Source organism: Amphibalanus amphitrite, unplaced genomic scaffold (assembly GCF_019059575.1).
Source record: "Amphibalanus amphitrite isolate SeventyFive unplaced genomic scaffold, NRLGWU_Aamphi_draft 000361F_arrow, whole genome shotgun sequence".
Classification (NCBI taxonomy): Eukaryota; Metazoa; Arthropoda; class Thecostraca; order Balanomorpha; family Balanidae; genus Amphibalanus; species Amphibalanus amphitrite.
The window spans coordinates 465,281-482,534 of record NW_024881855.1 but is presented as its reverse complement, the minus strand read 5'-3'; the positions used below and the strand labels follow the sequence as shown (position 1 = coordinate 482,534).

General features: G+C 50.4%; 1 protein-coding gene across 6 annotated transcripts; it reads right to left on the bottom strand.

The window, feature by feature from the left end:
• Positions 1 to 4,008: 4,008 nt before the first annotated feature.
• LOC122389523 (disintegrin and metalloproteinase domain-containing protein 10-like) lies at positions 4,009 to 16,640 on the bottom strand. 6 transcript variants are annotated; one of them, XM_043381648.1, is made up of 16 exons: positions 16,599 to 16,640; positions 14,836 to 14,995; positions 14,231 to 14,488; positions 13,753 to 13,974; positions 11,958 to 12,055; positions 11,542 to 11,757; positions 10,756 to 10,905; positions 10,173 to 10,374; positions 9,591 to 9,775; positions 9,064 to 9,250; positions 7,943 to 8,120; positions 7,430 to 7,607; positions 7,063 to 7,146; positions 6,511 to 6,795; positions 5,745 to 5,921; positions 4,009 to 4,505 (listed from the first exon to the last, which is right to left on the bottom strand). In XM_043381648.1, the coding sequence occupies exons 2-16, from the start codon at positions 14,891 to 14,893 to the stop codon at positions 4,269 to 4,271; spliced, it is 2,715 nt and encodes a 904-aa protein (XP_043237583.1). In that variant the 5' UTR covers positions 14,894 to 14,995; positions 16,599 to 16,640; the 3' UTR covers positions 4,009 to 4,268. The 6 variants fall into 6 exon arrangements, with proteins under 6 accessions (XP_043237583.1, XP_043237579.1, XP_043237581.1 ...); XM_043381644.1 differs by having other exon boundaries at positions 14,836 to 15,002; positions 16,591 to 16,633; XM_043381646.1 differs by having other exon boundaries at positions 14,836 to 15,002; positions 16,599 to 16,633.
• Between the last annotated feature and the right edge of the window lie 614 nt (positions 16,641 to 17,254).

Sequence of the window (17,254 nt, the reverse complement as noted above, 5' to 3'; positions counted from 1 at the left end):
GTCAAAATTAAACCAATATAAGAGTCATGTAGAATTTTGAAATGCCGACCATTCTCCTCAACACTTCTTATAACTATAAAGAAGCCATCCCTGTTGAGTCCTTTTTGGAGGTCGTCTGCTGCCTTTCTAACATGCAAATGGACATACGATCAAAAATTACGATATCAAAATGCCGATTAGAATAGATGTTTTTCGGCTTGGTTACCGGTGCTCAAAGTCACCCACCAGCCTAGAAGGCATCATCTATACTCCCCATCACTTTTTGGTTCTGTAACTGGCTGAAACCGGAATGGCCCGGCACGTGCGCGGTGCGGGCCGGGCTCGCGGTGAGTCCCCAGTGTCGCTGGAAACACCGAGTGGGGTCGGATGCTGCGACGTTCGGGCTGTTCGCCGATGCTGATGCGAATAAATGCATGGTATGCACATGACGTGTGTCTGTGGGTGAATGTTGTATGCAAACCAAATGCGTCACGTCAACAACAAATCCTTTGACTACGTCTTAGGTACGTGGAATAATCACCGTTTCAAACTTCACGCTTCACGGTTCACCCCCCCCCCCTCCCATCTATCCCCGGTGCGATTGGCGTCGAGCATCGGCCCGGCGCGGGTTAATGAAGGTTGTCAAGAGCTTAACCCGCGCCGGGCCGGTGCTCTGAGATTCCGCGCCGGGCCGGGTGTCTGAACACCCCCTTCTAACTCGGCTCCTGGGCCACGTAGCGACACGCGGTAAGCGGCAATCGAAAGAACGTCCAAAATAAGGACGAAAACACCTGGTCATTTTTTCGGTCAGGTCAAAGGTCAGGGCACCAGAGGTCACCAAAGGTAAAATGTTGACTATTTCAACCTTTTGGAAACTGCCAACGGCTATCTCGGGAACCGATAGAGCTACAGCGCCGCAGAAAAGCGCATTCGATAGCCCTTTTACAGACCTTTCTGACTAATGTTCTCAGATTTCACCTCAGGTCAACGGTTTAGCTTCCAGAGTGCAAAAACTCCAAAAATAGCCGTTTTTTACGAAATCGTTTTTTTTTTCGGTAATAACTTTTGACTCAAAAGAGCCATGACATTATTTTTGCCAGCATCGTGTTCCTCTCGTCGAGACGCGTCGAATGAACTATAATTTGACCTTGAAAGGTCAAGGTGAAAATTTGACCTCATGTCAAGGCATGACATATCAGTCGATCCGCATTCCGCAACGTCGAGCCGAACACATCTAAGGCGTTTTCAGCGCTCTAGCACGCCTCTATCAGAAGTTATTAGCGAAAAACTGTTATATTCTGTTCGTGACCTGAGATGGCCTCGGGGACATAACGAGGGGTCACAGTTGTTATTTTCCGGTTCAGTGTGTCAATTTTACCTACATATCAATGTTTGAGAGTGTCTAGAATAGCGTTCGAGCAAAACAGACGCTTTTCAATTTTCTCCCATTGACTTATAATGGAGAGGCCGCAATATTGACCTGACCTTAGGTCACCGATATCAAAATTCCGAGATAAACATTTGATAGATATTGTTGCTCTAATCAATCGCTGAAAGTTTCAATGCAATCGATCAATCGGAAGTGATGTAGCTATGACGAGCATTCTCATTTTTTTCTGAGGTGTGGTCACTTGGCGTGACCTGGTGACCTGACCTAAGGCGACCTGGGTCTGAAATTTTCACAACATGTGCGGAAAAGATGCACAAACAGGTGTGCCAAAAACCGCAGGGGGGTGTTCAAACACCCCCCCCCCCCGGCCCGGCGCGGGTTAACCATAAAAGGCTACAGTGCAAGATTGGTGTGAGCTCTATACGAACTCAAAAACAATTTTGCATTTGACAAATATTTGTGTGTGACTCCTTTGAGGATTATTCGAGAACGGATGGCCGAAGCATAGCATAATTTTTCGGACGAATTATCCCCTATGGCATTAAACTGCACCTGCAGCGCTACGAGCTCCAGTTCGGCAGGAGGGTCTCCTCATTTCGCGCAGCTTCTGCCTGGATCAGGCAGTAGGCACGTAGCCACGAGCCCAGGGAGGGGCCACAAGTCGCGGCCTAGTGTCGTACGCGCTCCAAAACGGAAAACTTCTCGGAGCTGGCCCACTATTTTTGGCGGTGTGGGGTAGCTTTTCTTATTTATTTTTACTTTTTATTAAATTTTATTTTATTTTTCGCCTTCAGGGGGATAGCCCCCGTGCCCCCCCCCCTTGGCTACGTCACTGGCCTGGATCGCGCTCCCGAGATCAGTGTACGACTCGCCAAAGTAAAACATTGCACGCTTTGTGAGTCACTGTTTTCGTCTTTTTATCGCGTCTCTTTTCATTTTTTATCTGGTGCATTTTATTGATAAATTTATTGTGGCCTAATGTGAATCAAATGTGAGTCTTGTATGTTGCGCTTCGTCCCATGTGGGGCCGTTACAGCCACGATGCGGAAGGCTCTTATTATCGGAGCGAGCGAAGCGAGCGTAGTCTTTCCTTAGATTAACGGAAATTTCTGAGTATGAGCGGCCGGCCGGCCGGCCGGCCGTGCGGACGCTTTTGCGAGGCTTATATCTCAGCAACCACTTACATGCGGTAATTTTTGTAGGGTAGCTTCATTCCTTCTACCAAGTATTGGACTATTCCCGATGCATGTGGGTGACCCCTTATGCACGTGCCACGTGCAAAACGAGGAGGTGTCACTTTTGTAATTGTTGCAATATCTCTGTAACTACTTGGCCGATTGCGCTGAAAGTTGGCATGTAGGTAGGCACCCACTAGGCACTGCATATCCATGTGCCAGAGTTGGGGTGCTGCTGCACGTGCGCTGCTGCACGTGCGCACGTGCAGGGGTTGTTTCCAGATCTCGAGAACGGCTCGACCGATTGCGCTCAAATTTGGTACACAGTTAGGGACCGGTTAGTAGGGTGCCGTGCACAAGTCAGTTGGGACCCATTTTGCACGTGCGCACGTGCAGGGTGCCGCTTCCAGATCTCGAGAACGGCTGGGCCGATTGTGCCCAAATTTGGCACATCGCTAGAGACCGGTTAGTAGGGTGCCGTGCACAAGTCAGTTGGAGGTACCCCCTCGCAATTTCGCACGTGCAAGACCCACCCTCTCGCTCTCTCCGTTAGTCGCCCCAAAAGGCGTTATACTGGTTACGGAGCGAGCGAAGCGAGCGGAGTCTTTCCGTAGATTAACGGAAATTTCTGAGTATGAGCGGCCGGCCGGCCGGCCGGCCGTGCGAACGCTTTTGCGAGGCTTATATCTCAGCAACCACTTGACCGATTTACATGCGGTAATTTTTGTAGAGTAGCTTCATTCCTTCTACCAAGTATTGGACTATTCCCGATGCATGTGGGTGACCCCTTATGCACGTGCCACGTGCAAAACGAAGAGGTGTCAGTTTTGTAATTGTTGCAATATCTCGGTAACTACTTGGCCGATTGCGCTCAAATTTGGCATGTAGGTAGGCACCCACTAGGCACTGCATATCCATGTGCCAGAGTTGGGGTGCTGCTGCACGTGCGCACGTGCAGGGGTCGTTTCCAGATCTCGAGAACGGCTGGCCCGATTGTGCCCAAATTTGGCACATCGCTAGAGACCGGTTAGTAGGGTGCCGTGCACAAGTCAGTTGGAGGTACCCCCTCGCAATTTCGCACGTGCAAGGTCCACCCTCTCGCTCGCTCCGTTAGTCGCCCCAAAAGGCGTTATACTGGTATGTATAGTACTACTCCACCTCCGAAATTGAGTTCCCAGTATCGCAATGGGAGAGCTTTTGAAACACGCTGGTAGTGGGAGCCCGGTTCGAGCCGTTTTGGCGCTCAAGTGCTTGCTGCCGACGGGCATGGCCTTTACGTGGCGACATCGATCGTATTACTTGGCCAAATGAACTCGGTGAATGGGATGGACTGTGCTCTATTATATTACAGCGAACCGGGTTAATCGAAAATTAAACAGGGAAAAAATTATTTTGAGATATAATAAAACGCCCAACTCAACTTCATAAATAAACAATCGAGAAAAAAATTCGCCAAGCAGCATGTAACTCACCAACCATATATTTTCAACACAAAACAAACCTGCTCAGCCTGAGCAAACACAAGTCGCGCGTTGGAACGAATCCCTGCCGTCCTGGCGTCAGCGACGGCGGCTCATCTCCATCGTCCCCGTGTCAGCGGCGCTCCGGCCATGTCGGCCGCCCACCCCGATCTCTATCGACGCCGTCATGGACCGGTGACTGTATTATGATGAGCGGCTGCCTCTGACCGGTCAGGGTCCGACCAGTGAGGGTCTCTCCGACCCTCACACGACCACCTGTGGCAGCGGCGCCGACGCCGGCGCCCCCCTGCCGCCGGCCGGCCCGCCCGGCACGGCCGCCTGCGACAGGTGCTCGAAAGAGGACGCCTCCGACCAGGCATCCACGTCGCTGATGACCGGGATGGACGGGGCCGACGGCGTCCAGCCCGTCGCCTGAGATGTTGTGGGATGGTCCTCCGGCACAGGTGTGGCCGCGGAGACCGGGCGACGCCAGCACCGCATCTGGATGGGACAGGAGAGGGTCTTAGGATAGAACGGTGAGGATGGAAGAGTGGGAAGGTTTGAGAGGATCGCATCTGAATCGGCACAGGTTGAGATGCATTCCCCTAGTCTTAGGATTGTGTGCGGAAGAACTGGGGAACAATGAGAACAACACACGGGGGCCGCACAGGATCGGGCCTTAGGAGCTTCCTACGAAAGGAAGCGTAGGGAGGATGGATTGAATAGAAAGATTTGAGAGAAATCGTAGGTAAAAGTCCTGCGAAAACATCTTATCTATCTGAATTAATAAATCACCAAATAAAGCTTCAAATAAAATACAAACATAGAGAGGTTGACACAAATCAATTAAAACATTTCGTTTTACAGGATGTGTGGGCATTTAACAAACGGTGAATTTATATTCCGCTGAATATATCACCGAAAGGTCATTCATTGCCTGTGCGCTCATTGTCTGTGTCCACTGTCTGGCACGTAGCATGTTTACGGTAGGTGTTATATTGTCTGGAGGTGAATGTCTCCCGCCATGGAGAACCAGAAACGACATCACAACTCACAAGACTTTGGTAATAAAAACTAAGACATCTCCCCGAAGTTGGCCATCGGTTGACTGACGAACAAAGGGCACCGTTCGCACGCCGCCCTGTCACGGATTGTTCCGGCCGTCCAGGGCTGGTATCGGCCATTGCGTGCTCCCTGAGTGACACAGTGACTGATACAATGCACCCAGGACGGCAGAATGCGCCCAGTGCTCAGCCGTGGGGCGGGAATGTCTTCCAGATGAATGATCTGCGGATACGGCGGCGCTCAAACGGGGCCTACGTAGAACGGAGGCCATGGGACTCCGGCTGGACAGGTGACTCACTGAGGGAAGCGGCTACTGGGGCGCTACAGAGCTCAAAACAACCGCCACCTGCGATAAAGGCCACGGGGGTGATAACCATCCGGCCTTAGAATTTAAAGTGGCAATCAATTTAACTGCCAACAAGTTTTGTTTTATATTTTAAGTGGGAAACGCTTTACTGTTCAAGATACCGACACCGATCAACCGTTCAGTTAAGAATTGGAGGAAAGCATAAATAAATATTTTGGGCTTCGCGGCATTATTTCACAGTCTGTCATGCCAGAGCTATTGGGACCAGTGACAGTATGTGACATCACTTTGTCCTCTGTGTAACATGGCCACTGTATGACCTCTGGTTTGTGACCTTTATGACCTGCGTACGACCCGTGTGACCTCACCTGCGCGGACGGCGGCAGTCCGAGCGCCGACAGCGGTCGCTCGTAGGTGTCCTTCAGGGGTCTGGCCGGGGGCCGTCGCGGGTTGGAGGAGGGGGTGTGTACGGCACAGCAACGGACGGTGACGGCCATCAGAGTCGCCAGGCAGGTCACGATCAGAAGCACCGCCCACCACTTGTACTGGGGGGAGTACAGAGGGGACAGAAGTGTCAGCATTGCTCAGGACTTGTACTGGGAAACAGAGGACAGCCGTGTGACCAGCACCGTCGACCACTCGCACTGGGGGACACACAGAGGACAGAGGTGTAGGGGAAATACAGAGGACAAAGATGCAACCCGCACCTCCCACCATTTGTTCCGGGGTAATGCACGTAACAGCAGCCTAACCAGCATCGCTTGCCAATTTACTGGGCATTAGACGGTACAGAGGTGTCACGCCCTGTTCACCACTTGGACCATAAATTTCACATTAAATCCCCTGCACGCCATGCGACATCACAAAAGCAAGACTCCAGGTATGTGAAAATTTGACCTCTTAAGCTCTGAAGTAGCTAAAATGGGCACGCTTCCTTTGCCCATGACGTCCCGCGTCATCTATGGACAGAAACTGTCAACACTTTGTATCCTTATTGACTATTCCGAAACTCGTCTTCTACTGACTTTATCTAACAGTCCGTCTTTCACTGACTTTACGTCCAACAACCTGCATCCCTAATTGAATATTCTCACCGCCCAGCACCCGCATACCACTGACTCTCCCCCTTCCTACCTGCAGCCACTGGAGCAGGTCGGCGCGCCCCTCGCCGGTGAAGAGCAGCCGATGGACGGTGGCCAGCGGTCCCCGCTCCCTATACCTCCGACAGCGTCCGAACACATCGCAGTAGCCTCTGTCGGCGTCACAGCCGGAGCCGGGCGGCAGGCGCACCCCCGACCCGCCGGTCGGGTCAGAGGGGTCGGACAGGTCACTGGAGTTACCGGCCGGGAGCAGCGTCCGGCACGGAGCGTCTGACGACCCCGGCTGGCGACACGCCACTTCACACAGCGTTATAGCGTTCTGGGGAAAGGAGAGGAGGGAAGGGGAGGGTGTGAGTGAGCAAGCCGAGGTTCAAAACAACATAAAATCAAAATCTCAAGAAAATTTGATCTCACGGGTCTGTGACAACCATACCTAAATTTCGATAAAAAATCATACCCCTCCGCTTCGATTTTCCTCATGCACTATGCAGATCAGACCAGATACAACTGCTAGCCCTGCTTTCTACCCTCGAACTCGAGTATGTACGGTGCATGTCTCTCCTTGATGGGCTGCGGTGCGACTGACCTGAGTATCGTTGAAGGTGAGACCACACTCCTCCAGTCCCGTCTTCAGACAGACCGATCCTTGACACAGGCCCGACAGGCAGACCTGGCGAGTACACAGATGGGCAGTGATCAGACGGGCACATGCAGGCCCATCCCTGGCACAGACGAGACAAAGGGGTCATAACAGAACGGTAAACTGCAATAGATCTAAGCTACTCAGCACTAAAACTTAGCGATGATCGAGAAAGCATTACAGACCTCCGAATGGGGCTAACCAAAGCTTGAACAGATATGACTGCATATCAAATACCCAAGATGCGTTTTTTCTGTTTTGACTGTGCAATGAAGCTCGCTCTAGCGCCTGCGCCACATGCAGTGATCCCCACCTTGGATCCTCCGCGGCACTCTGTGTAGTTGGGACGGTGGACGGCCTCTGGACACAGGGAGCTGGTGCCGTTACACACAGCGCCCAGCTGACACTCGGTCGGGGGCCGGCACTGGTGGGCCATCGAGGCCGGGATCAGCCGGCACGTCTCCGGCTGACAGCACGGGCCCTCGCTGGAGCTGGAAGGTATAGAGAAGAGAGGAAAGGATCAGCACGGACTCTCGATGGCGCTGAGAGAAAGGGGATGGTCAGTACGGACCCCACTGGCGCTAGGGGCAAAGGAGAGGACGCTTGGTTCAGTACGGGTCCTGGTTAGCGCTGGGGATTGGGGAAAGAGGCCAGATAAAAACTGGTGAGCGGGGAAAATGGATGAAGAACTTCAGTAGCTGCCGTCAGCCGGCAGAGGTAGCCAAGTGCCGGACCCAGCAAAATAACCTCATTACTTGGATACTGCTGAGGCACCTATGAATAGTAGAAATCTTTCAACATGGATGTCTCCCCTCCCCGCTCCCACCTGCACTGTGTGTCGGCGCGGCGCTCGCAGCCGGCCGCCGACCGGTTCAGCTCGCGGTCCCTCTCGGACAGCACGGCCGGGTAGCAGCAGCGGTCCGTACAGCTTTTCTCCGTGTACCCGCAGTCACACTCCTCGCCCTTCTCCAGCACGCTGTTACCGCAGTAGCTGGCCGTCGTCGCTGGCCGAGGGGATTAGAGAGAGATAGTCAGTGGCGATGATTGGTAGGTGGCGGCGTTAGAGGTCGGGAACATGCACTCAGATATGTGGTGAAAGAATATAATTGATGGGATATAATTTTTAAAACAACGCGAATTCTCAACACGAATCTGTCGTCAGTAATTAACTGTAAGAACACAAAAAGTAAGTTTTCTTCAACGGTCATGCCTTCCTCTCATCAATGATCCTACACTTCCATGAAGCAGCTGACCGCCAGGAATGCCAATACAGGCCATGTCCGGAAATTATTTGCCCCTCCATCAGCTCGCCGCCATAATTAATACACAAAGAGCCCCCGGGCTATGGTTTATTTACCGATTTATCCCCTGACCTGTCCTACCCATTCCCTCATCCGCCTTGGCATTCCATAGATCAAGATGCCCACTGCCCAGAGTATCCGCGCTGATGTTCAGCCACACCTTTCACAGGTTCATCTAAAATCCGTTTTCTTTGGGAGCTGGTTCGCTCTTGCGGAGCTCCTCTATCATGATTCCCCATAGGTTTTCGATTAGGATTAGGACAGAGGATTCGATTTGACTTCCTACTTCATTCCAGTCTTCACCATAACTTCAGCGCGATGACGCTTTGTCAAAGAGTTTCTTTCTTCACAGTAGACACCACGTTCAGGTGCGAGTTACGCCTGCCAAACACTGGCCCCTGGCGCCTCGCAAGTGTCAGGCCAGGTGACCGGGTTAGTTCATGTGACTTTACGGACAACTGTGGATAGCCTGAGGCACGGTCTTAGCAAATTTTCATCAATTCTTAAGCGCACGATGGGATTATAGCTGAATGAACAAGGGGCAAATAAGTTCCGGACACCCTGTATAGTACAACCAAACAGACACAGAGAACCACTCACAGGCACCACCACGCCAACACCACACGCCCAGCTTCAAGCTCCTCACCTTTGAAGCACTGTCGCCGCTTTCCGTTGGCAATAACATCGAGCACTGCAGAGATGAAGCCGCTGCTGCACGGCGAAAAGTGCGAGTTGTTGGGGTCGTAGCCGGATACGGAGTACGGGTACATGATGTACATACCGTCGTAACCTCCCGGCACACACTCGGGACGGTTGTTCTCGGGGAGGTCGTGCTGTGGGGTGGGGAGGGAGGGAGGTTAGGCGACGAAGGCATAAGGCCAAGGAGACAGGTAAGGTGAATATGGATGACAAATGTAGCCCTTCTGTCAAGTCAACTGAAGTCGCCGTCTTCAATTATACACAGATCGCGACCTGCCGATGCACGACTACTACATATATTGATACAAAGGAAAATTTACTCTAATAAGCTGATCAATGAAATGAACCGGCACTTTCAGTGCAAATCAGAACCTTTCGACCTGCCCAAGAAACATTCGTCAGGTCAAGCCACTAACAGTGACCATCTACCACTACTACACCCCTCCCCCTCACCTCGCCACCCCAACCCCTCACCGGCGATCCGAGCGTGTGTCCGATCTCGTGTGCCAGCGTCAGGTGCGACACCACCGTGGTGACGCGCTCGCCGAAACTCTGCAGCGACACGATGCCGCTGTTCTTGGAGAGTCGCTGTCGCACCAGTATATTGCCCTTCTGCACCATGCGGATCCCCGACACACCACACACGCCGGAGAACTTGTCTGTGGAGCGAAAAACAGCCGCCAGGCGGGTAGGATCGGCCCGGACTTACAAATAAACCAAAATACTCACGCTTACAGTGCTCCACTGTGAAACACCAGTGGCAGGGTTAAACTGTCAAGCCTCTAAAACGCAAGTATGATAAAGAAATACTCGCGATGTGTAACACATATGATCTAAAGGGGATGGCGGATAGCCATACACCACGCAGAACGCAAATTGCGAACAAAAGAATTTGATTCGACAATGCGTTACATCCAAATGTATCTTCCTCCCTAATGAAAAATATGGCTCGCAGCTTTAGCAGCACGTTTATTTAGCATTTACTCATCTATGAATCCAGATTCCAGGACCGGTTCACTAGCTCCATATAGTTACCACGTCCAATAACCCACCCACCTTTCACATCGTCATTGGCCATCCAGGCGAATCCCATGACGCCCTCTGTGAACGTGCGGAAGGTGAAGGCGAAGGCCAGGCAGAAGGCGCGGTGGTCGCCCTGCGACTGCAGCAGCAGGTAGTCAGAGTAGTCGACGTTGTCAGGGCAGAAGCGGCTCGGCTCGCCCACGTAGTCGGGCGCACACGAGCTGTCGTCCGTGATCTGATGTTACGACGGCAGCAGGAGCGACAGGAGCAGCAGAGGCGGCGACGGCGGCCGGGGCAGAGACAGGAGCAGAGGCAGACGGGGATCAGGATGTTGGGAAAAGTGTGACAGGATTTGGTGAGATTAATATGGGGATGGAGGGTAGCATTGGATGTGGATGCATCGTAGCGATCACATGAAGATCCCTATCATGACACATTTATACTCAGTCAGAGTAGGTAATGATTGAAGTTTACAAGATCTCTAGTATAATCGTGTCTTAGAAGACAAACTGAATTTTGCCTCAGTTGACTTGATCAATCGATTACGTTGTTAGGGACAAGATGACATATGTAATAGTTAATCCTGCGTGGTACGTGCCCCAGGGGTCGGACGCACCAGCAGCTTCTGCAGTCGGAACTGGAGCCCCTCGTGCTGGTACTGTCCGTCGTTGAACTTCTCCTCGGCGTAGATGCGGTTGACGTAGATCATGTGGCCGCCAATGAGGCTGATGAGGTAGTCCCTGGCGCGCGGCACGTTACCCTCAAACTGACGGTGGGAGTGGGGGGGGGGGGGAGCGAGGGGGAGCGAGGTCACACGGAAGAGGATGGGCTTGACGAATGCGATGACAGGACTATACGAGAGCACGTACTACGGTGCCGTAATGGGCAAAGTCGCGGCGCAATGTAACGCATAAGTAACGCACAGTGCGCTTACAGTACATGGTCAAAGCAACTCCCAGGGTAATAGAGCCGATGCAAAATATCGGTGAACCGATCACAGCGAGATGAGGTGATCGGGTAAACCCGTATCGTGTCAATACAACTAGGATCGGTACACCCACTCAACTCTCTCCGTCCGCGGCTCACTATATCAGTGGCACGTACACTCGTATCTCCAGCGGACTTGGTCCGTCTGTCCCCCGTCCGTCAGTGCCTCATCATCTCATAGACGTATCTCCAGCGGACTTGGTCCGTCTGTCCCCGTCCGCTAGTGCCTCACCATGTCGTAGACGTATCTCCAGAAAATGGGATCCGTCTGTCCCCGTCCGTCAGAGCCTTATCATGTCATAGACGTATCTCCAGAGGATGGGATCCGTCTGTCCCCGTCCGTCAGTGTCTTACCATGTCATAGACGTATCTTCAGCGGACGTGGTCCGTCTTTCCCCGTCCGTCAGAGCCTTACCATGTCGTAGACGTATCTCCAGAGGATGGGGTCCGTCTCGATGGACATGGTACACACGCCGGCCTGGTCTCGGTTGGGGTTCCCTGGCGGTGGCTGGATGAACCGACTCGAGATGAAGCGGCGCCAACGCTCCGCACGGAGATGGGAGGAGTTGGAGACCGACTCGGGCGGGGACTCCGGGTGGGACTCGGGGAGTGACTCCGAGTCAGTAGTAGTCTGTCAGCATAGACGGGTCAAAACCAATGTCAATTTTGGCGAAAGACATTTTCATTCGCCATGCAAGAGCAAATCTCAGGTAAAACAAACATTACATAATAATAGGTATTCTAATGAACACCTCATTTCTACAGCGAGTTATGAGTAGTTATGTGGCAAAAATGATGACACTAGCACAAGCCGAACGATTAAGTACTCACTTGATCCAATTCCTCGTCGGTAAACAACTTTTCTGCGTGCTGCTTCATATGCTCATCATGCAACGAGGCATCGTGATCCATGAACCCGCACCCCTTGCCTGAAACAGCAGCGAACTGACGTAGTACAAACTGACATGGCAATAGACGTCAACTGATGATCCGTAATGGAAACACTTCTTACCGAAGACGAGCTTCCCATTGACAACAAAATTTAGTCTCTCATGCAATTAGAATACATATCTGTGGAATAACTATCATGTTTTTCTTCATCATTCAACTAACTATATCACAAATCCACACAAAACAGCTTAAAGGTAGTGTGCCAGCTTTCTTGGACCGTATGGAGTTAATGGCCCAGATAAGGACAACCGGATTTTTAGAACTTATCCATACCTTTAAAACTCATGGGAACGTCTTAAATTCTTCAAATTTTGAGTACCCCAGTGCGAAATTCGCCCCGACGGGTTGTCGGTCGTACCCCAACCACATTTCACACCACTATGAACAATAAATGCACACACTGAAATCGCTATTACCGATATGCTCATCCAATCAAGTTTCGATAAACCCGTTCATCATCATCTCCTGCGGTTTCGAACACGCCTGTTAGGTGGCTTCTGATGCTCGTCGAGGTCGGAATTTCCAAATACGCGTGGTGCGTCGGGCCGCGCGCTCTGACTTCGGCCAAGAAAAATGCGTCAGCTGATCATTGTCATTTCTGCCACTTGCGTGTGGTGAAATGGGGTCATAACTTATAAGACGGCTTTTTCATATCAATTATTTTACATAAAATCATATTTCAAACCATAAATAATGTTCGACAGCCAAATAAAAGAAACAATACCAATACGGGCTTACAGTTTAAGGCTCGACATAGTGTTGTCTACGATTAGACAGCTGATAACTCATTCCCGTACGTCGTATGGTCGTAACACTATAATGACCTTTGCTTATTGTCACAAGTGCGCCGCATTCGCGATTGTTGCCCGACGCCTGTTTGCAGGTGAGCCCACTACAGTTGTTATACATATCTAAAAACCGAAAAACTTTTAGGCGAAAAAGGCACTATTCCAGGCCCATTTTTGATTTTTTTGGCGATATTATGTAAAAACAGAAGCTTCTTATCCTAGGAAAAATAGAATGGGAAATCTTTCAAAGGTGGCACACTACCTTTAAAGGGACCCTCCCACCTTCAAAAAAGTTAATGAATTGGCATGAAAGTGATGTCGCTCGGTTCAGAAAGAGCAAAAACAAATATCTACCAAATTTCATCGAAAAATATTCACCGGTTTTCAAGATATTAGACTTTTACTTTTGTTTACTTTTTGGAATCTCCGCTGTTCCTAGCGACTTTATTTGAAAGTGCGGCATTTGTTGCGCGCAAAGCAGCATATACCACCGCGTGCTACAAAACGTTTTAGTCAAACATTTAAAAATCGTTAGATATCTGCGCTGACGTCACACATTCAGAGGGGTATTCCTATGCATTAGCCCCTCTGAATCAAAATGCTGCAATTTTGAAATTCAATATTTCCGATTTAAGGCATTTCTCGATGTTGTGAGTGCCGAAACCGGTAATTGTGAGCCAGGGACCCCATTTTGGCTATCTCAACTCAAATCTAATGTTAAGGTGGGAGGGTCGCTTTAACGAGTCCCAACACTTTATCCATCCCCATACGCACGCACACAGACTCGCGAAATACCACACCACCGCCGACGACAGTCCCTCCCGTAGCATCCCCTCCCCACTCCCACCCCCAGCGACCGTCTCCCTCCCCCACCCCCTCTCCCGTACCTCGAGGCAGTTTGACATCATCGTTGAAGAAGATGACTGAGTGAGCGCCCTCCGGCGGCGGGGGCGGGGTGGGCGGGGCGGGGCGGGTGGCTCCGCCGTGTCGGCTCCGATTACCGGCCAGCACCTGGGGCGGTTCGATCGAGTAGACGGCCGGCGGGATCTCGACTGTGCCGCTGAACACTCCGTCCCGCAGCGAGCCGAACACGAACGAGCCCGGCTCCCCTGGGGGGGGGGGGGGGATAAGGGGGAGGAGAGGGATGACGGGCGGACTGCTGGACAGAACACACGGAGGTAATTATTATCGTTTTATCTCTATCTTTACTGTAGACTCTCAAATCAAGTTTAGAAACACACGTATCAGCTCATGAATGGTAATACCGGATAGCTTTTCGATGATAAGTATCCACGATCAGGAGAAAATAAGGATTCTGGACAAATGCCCTGTTGGCTTGAGCAAGACATCAACTATGCCACTTACCTTGAACGGTGCCCTGGAAGAGCTGCAGGTGTTCAGAGTCCGGCAGTCCTGCGGCCCGGCCCGGCCCTACCAGGGTCAGGTGGGGTCCCAGCGTGGTGAGGTCGGGGGTCAGCAGCAGTCGAAACCGACGGCCCAGCGCGGCGAACTCGATCGACACCGACGCCGCGTGGGCGCGCTCCGGGCGGCCGACCGTCGGTCTCGACGGCACCACCGGGCGGTAGTGCAGGTACTCGAACCGACCCACCGTGGTCGCCGCGGCTACAGCGACCAATCACAATTAGACGACACGCCCAGTTCAGGTGATCAGAAACAACGTACTGGGTGAGGTTTGAGTTCTAGTTACGGGCCACCGTGTGAGAACGAAGATTATCCCAGTGAGGGTCCGTGGATGTAATGAATGAGAGCAGTAAGCTACCGATAAATCGCGATTTTTATTAAACGATACGATAGCTTATGCTAGCAATGTTCTGATGGTTTACATAAATTCCAGCAGGTGACATTTCAATTAAAATAGCCCGAGACGTTCCAGTCGTGGAAAAAAGGACAGAATCGCATCATCTCCTGCAATATTGCGAGCGGGGTAGCGAGAGCTTTTAGTTGATTACCTGCATTGATCGCGATCACTAGGAACACTGCCAGAGGCCATGAATGAAGCCTGGCCATGGCTTCGTAGGACGTTTATTCTTCATCCAATGCTAAAATATCAACGCTGATCCCAATCACAATCCATATTGATTGTCGATATCAACATCTTCTTTCTGTAAGCTAATAACTACAACAATAAACGCATTTGACAAGAGACAAAGTAGGAATGAATGCTTCAAGGTGAAAGCAATAGATCATGAAATGAGATAGACATTAGACATAGCTTGTATAGAAATGAGATAGCTTAACACGCGCAGTGGATGGGTTGACTTGCGAGTACTACGCCCAGTGGAGGGGGGGGGCGGATGTCGCCCCCCCCCTAAAGGCCGCCCCACACTGGAACTCGCATGCGGGTTGCGAGTTTTCGGGTTTTCGGGTTTCTTCAATATCAAATAATACAATCTAAGCTGAGTGACTCACATTACCATCTAACAAGCGAGTCTGCATGTTTTTAGCTTGCGAGCGTCCTTGCATCGCATTCCAAAAGTTGATTTTGAGTCAACTTTCGATTTTCCTCGCTGCGAGGTCTGCGAGTTCTGCGAGGTTTGCGGGTTTTTCGTTGGAGTCGAACTTTGGTTCGTTGCGCTGGTATTGCGACTATATGTAATTTTCTGAAGGTGTACCAGCTTCACTGCATTCATGAAGTTCCCATAAGGGAACGGTCTAATCACTCTATGAATTAGTATTATGCCCGCGAACTCAAAACCCGCAAACTCGCAACCCGCATGCGAGGTCCAGTGTGGGGCGGCCTTCAGATTTCAGCTTCTACTGGAGCTAGAAAGACGAAATTTGGAGGGTAGGTGGGGCTCTGGGGAACTCTTTTGCGTGTGAATTTCATGGGCCTTGGTCAATATCTTCAAGGTCAAATGAGGTCAAATGTGGTCAAATCTGCCATATGAGCGACTTTTTTGCGTTTACACGCCGATAACTCAAAAAGTTACCGGCCGATTTTCTTTTTTCTTTCACCACAAGAAAGAACATAATTTGTGAGCATGAATGGTGAATTTCTAGTTAATTCAACAATAAATATAGCAGTTAGAAGCCTGCTAAGGGTAAGATGTTGCCGGCTGAAGCGGGATCGGCCGACGCGGGAAACGCAGCAATCACAATTTTGTGTTTACACGCTCATAATTCAAGTTTTTTACCGACCGATTTTCAAAATTCTTTGACCATAAATACGATTGCCTGTACATTTCTTAGTCTTCTCACAAAATTTGACGCGAATCGAATATTATCAGCGGTAAGGAGCCTGGAGCGCGATGTAAAGACGGAACCGTCTCGCCCCGGCACAGTCTACAAGTTACAATTCAGGCCGAAACAGCGAGGGGGGGGGTCGTACCCGCCCCCCCCCTTCGGCCGGCGCGTATGTCAATGTAGAAAACCCATAGGTCCGGCGAGGGTTTTAAGCTACCATGAAAACATTGTAGGTACTAGGTATTAAATATTTTCGAAGGAGAAAAGTTGGTGTAACAGTTTGGAAAATAGAAATAAGAACTCCGAAAGCCTATAGGCTATTTTGAATATCTTGAAGAATCTTCCTAAAGCAAAAGGCAACGACGCAACCCGTATCGATCGATCTTATTACAGGTAATACGGGCATGCTGATTCAACTTATTATGAGTCGAGAGTCACATCAATTTACATTGTTCAATAAATCACAATCCTAGACGCACAGGCATGAAAACTGTGAAAAAAAATATTGATTTAAACCCTACACCTTCACCTGCACAGCCAGCCTGGAAAAATGTAAACAAATATAGAAGACTTTCATGGCGCATATGCTCGTCTACAATCGTTATCCAGAGCTTTATCTTATATTTATCATTATTTATTCAGAGTAATTTCTTATAATAATGACATAACTTATGAATTCTTTTTCAAAGAAAAGTTCTAAGTTTAAGTTAAAAAGCATTTACAAATAAGAATAACAGACCATTGCGCAGTTTACGCGTGTAAGATTTGTGAAAGTAAGACAGGCTGAATTTTACGCGCCAGTCTGAAGAGCGGCTGCTTTTATGTGCATGCATGGCCGAAACATAGTCTTTTGCAAATGCGGTAGATTCAATGAACCTTGATCCTTGGTGTAAGCACAATTAAAAGGCACAGCCAACCTAGCCTAGTACAAGCAAGGCACGCTGTATGATGTGTCAACGGATAGAATATTGAGCTCCTGAGGAATTAGAACACGTTACATGTTCGATTTTCATTGTCCTCTTGAGTTGTCTGATTTGACGTCCGCTCAATTAGTGGAAAGAGCCAGTGCTTGATAGCCGATGTGGCCACCTTAAAAACCTAGCGGCACAGGGAGAAGGAATATGCAGGAGGTCGCAGAACATCTCAGGCTGACACCTAAAAGAGGTCGGGCCAGCTAAGTGCTGG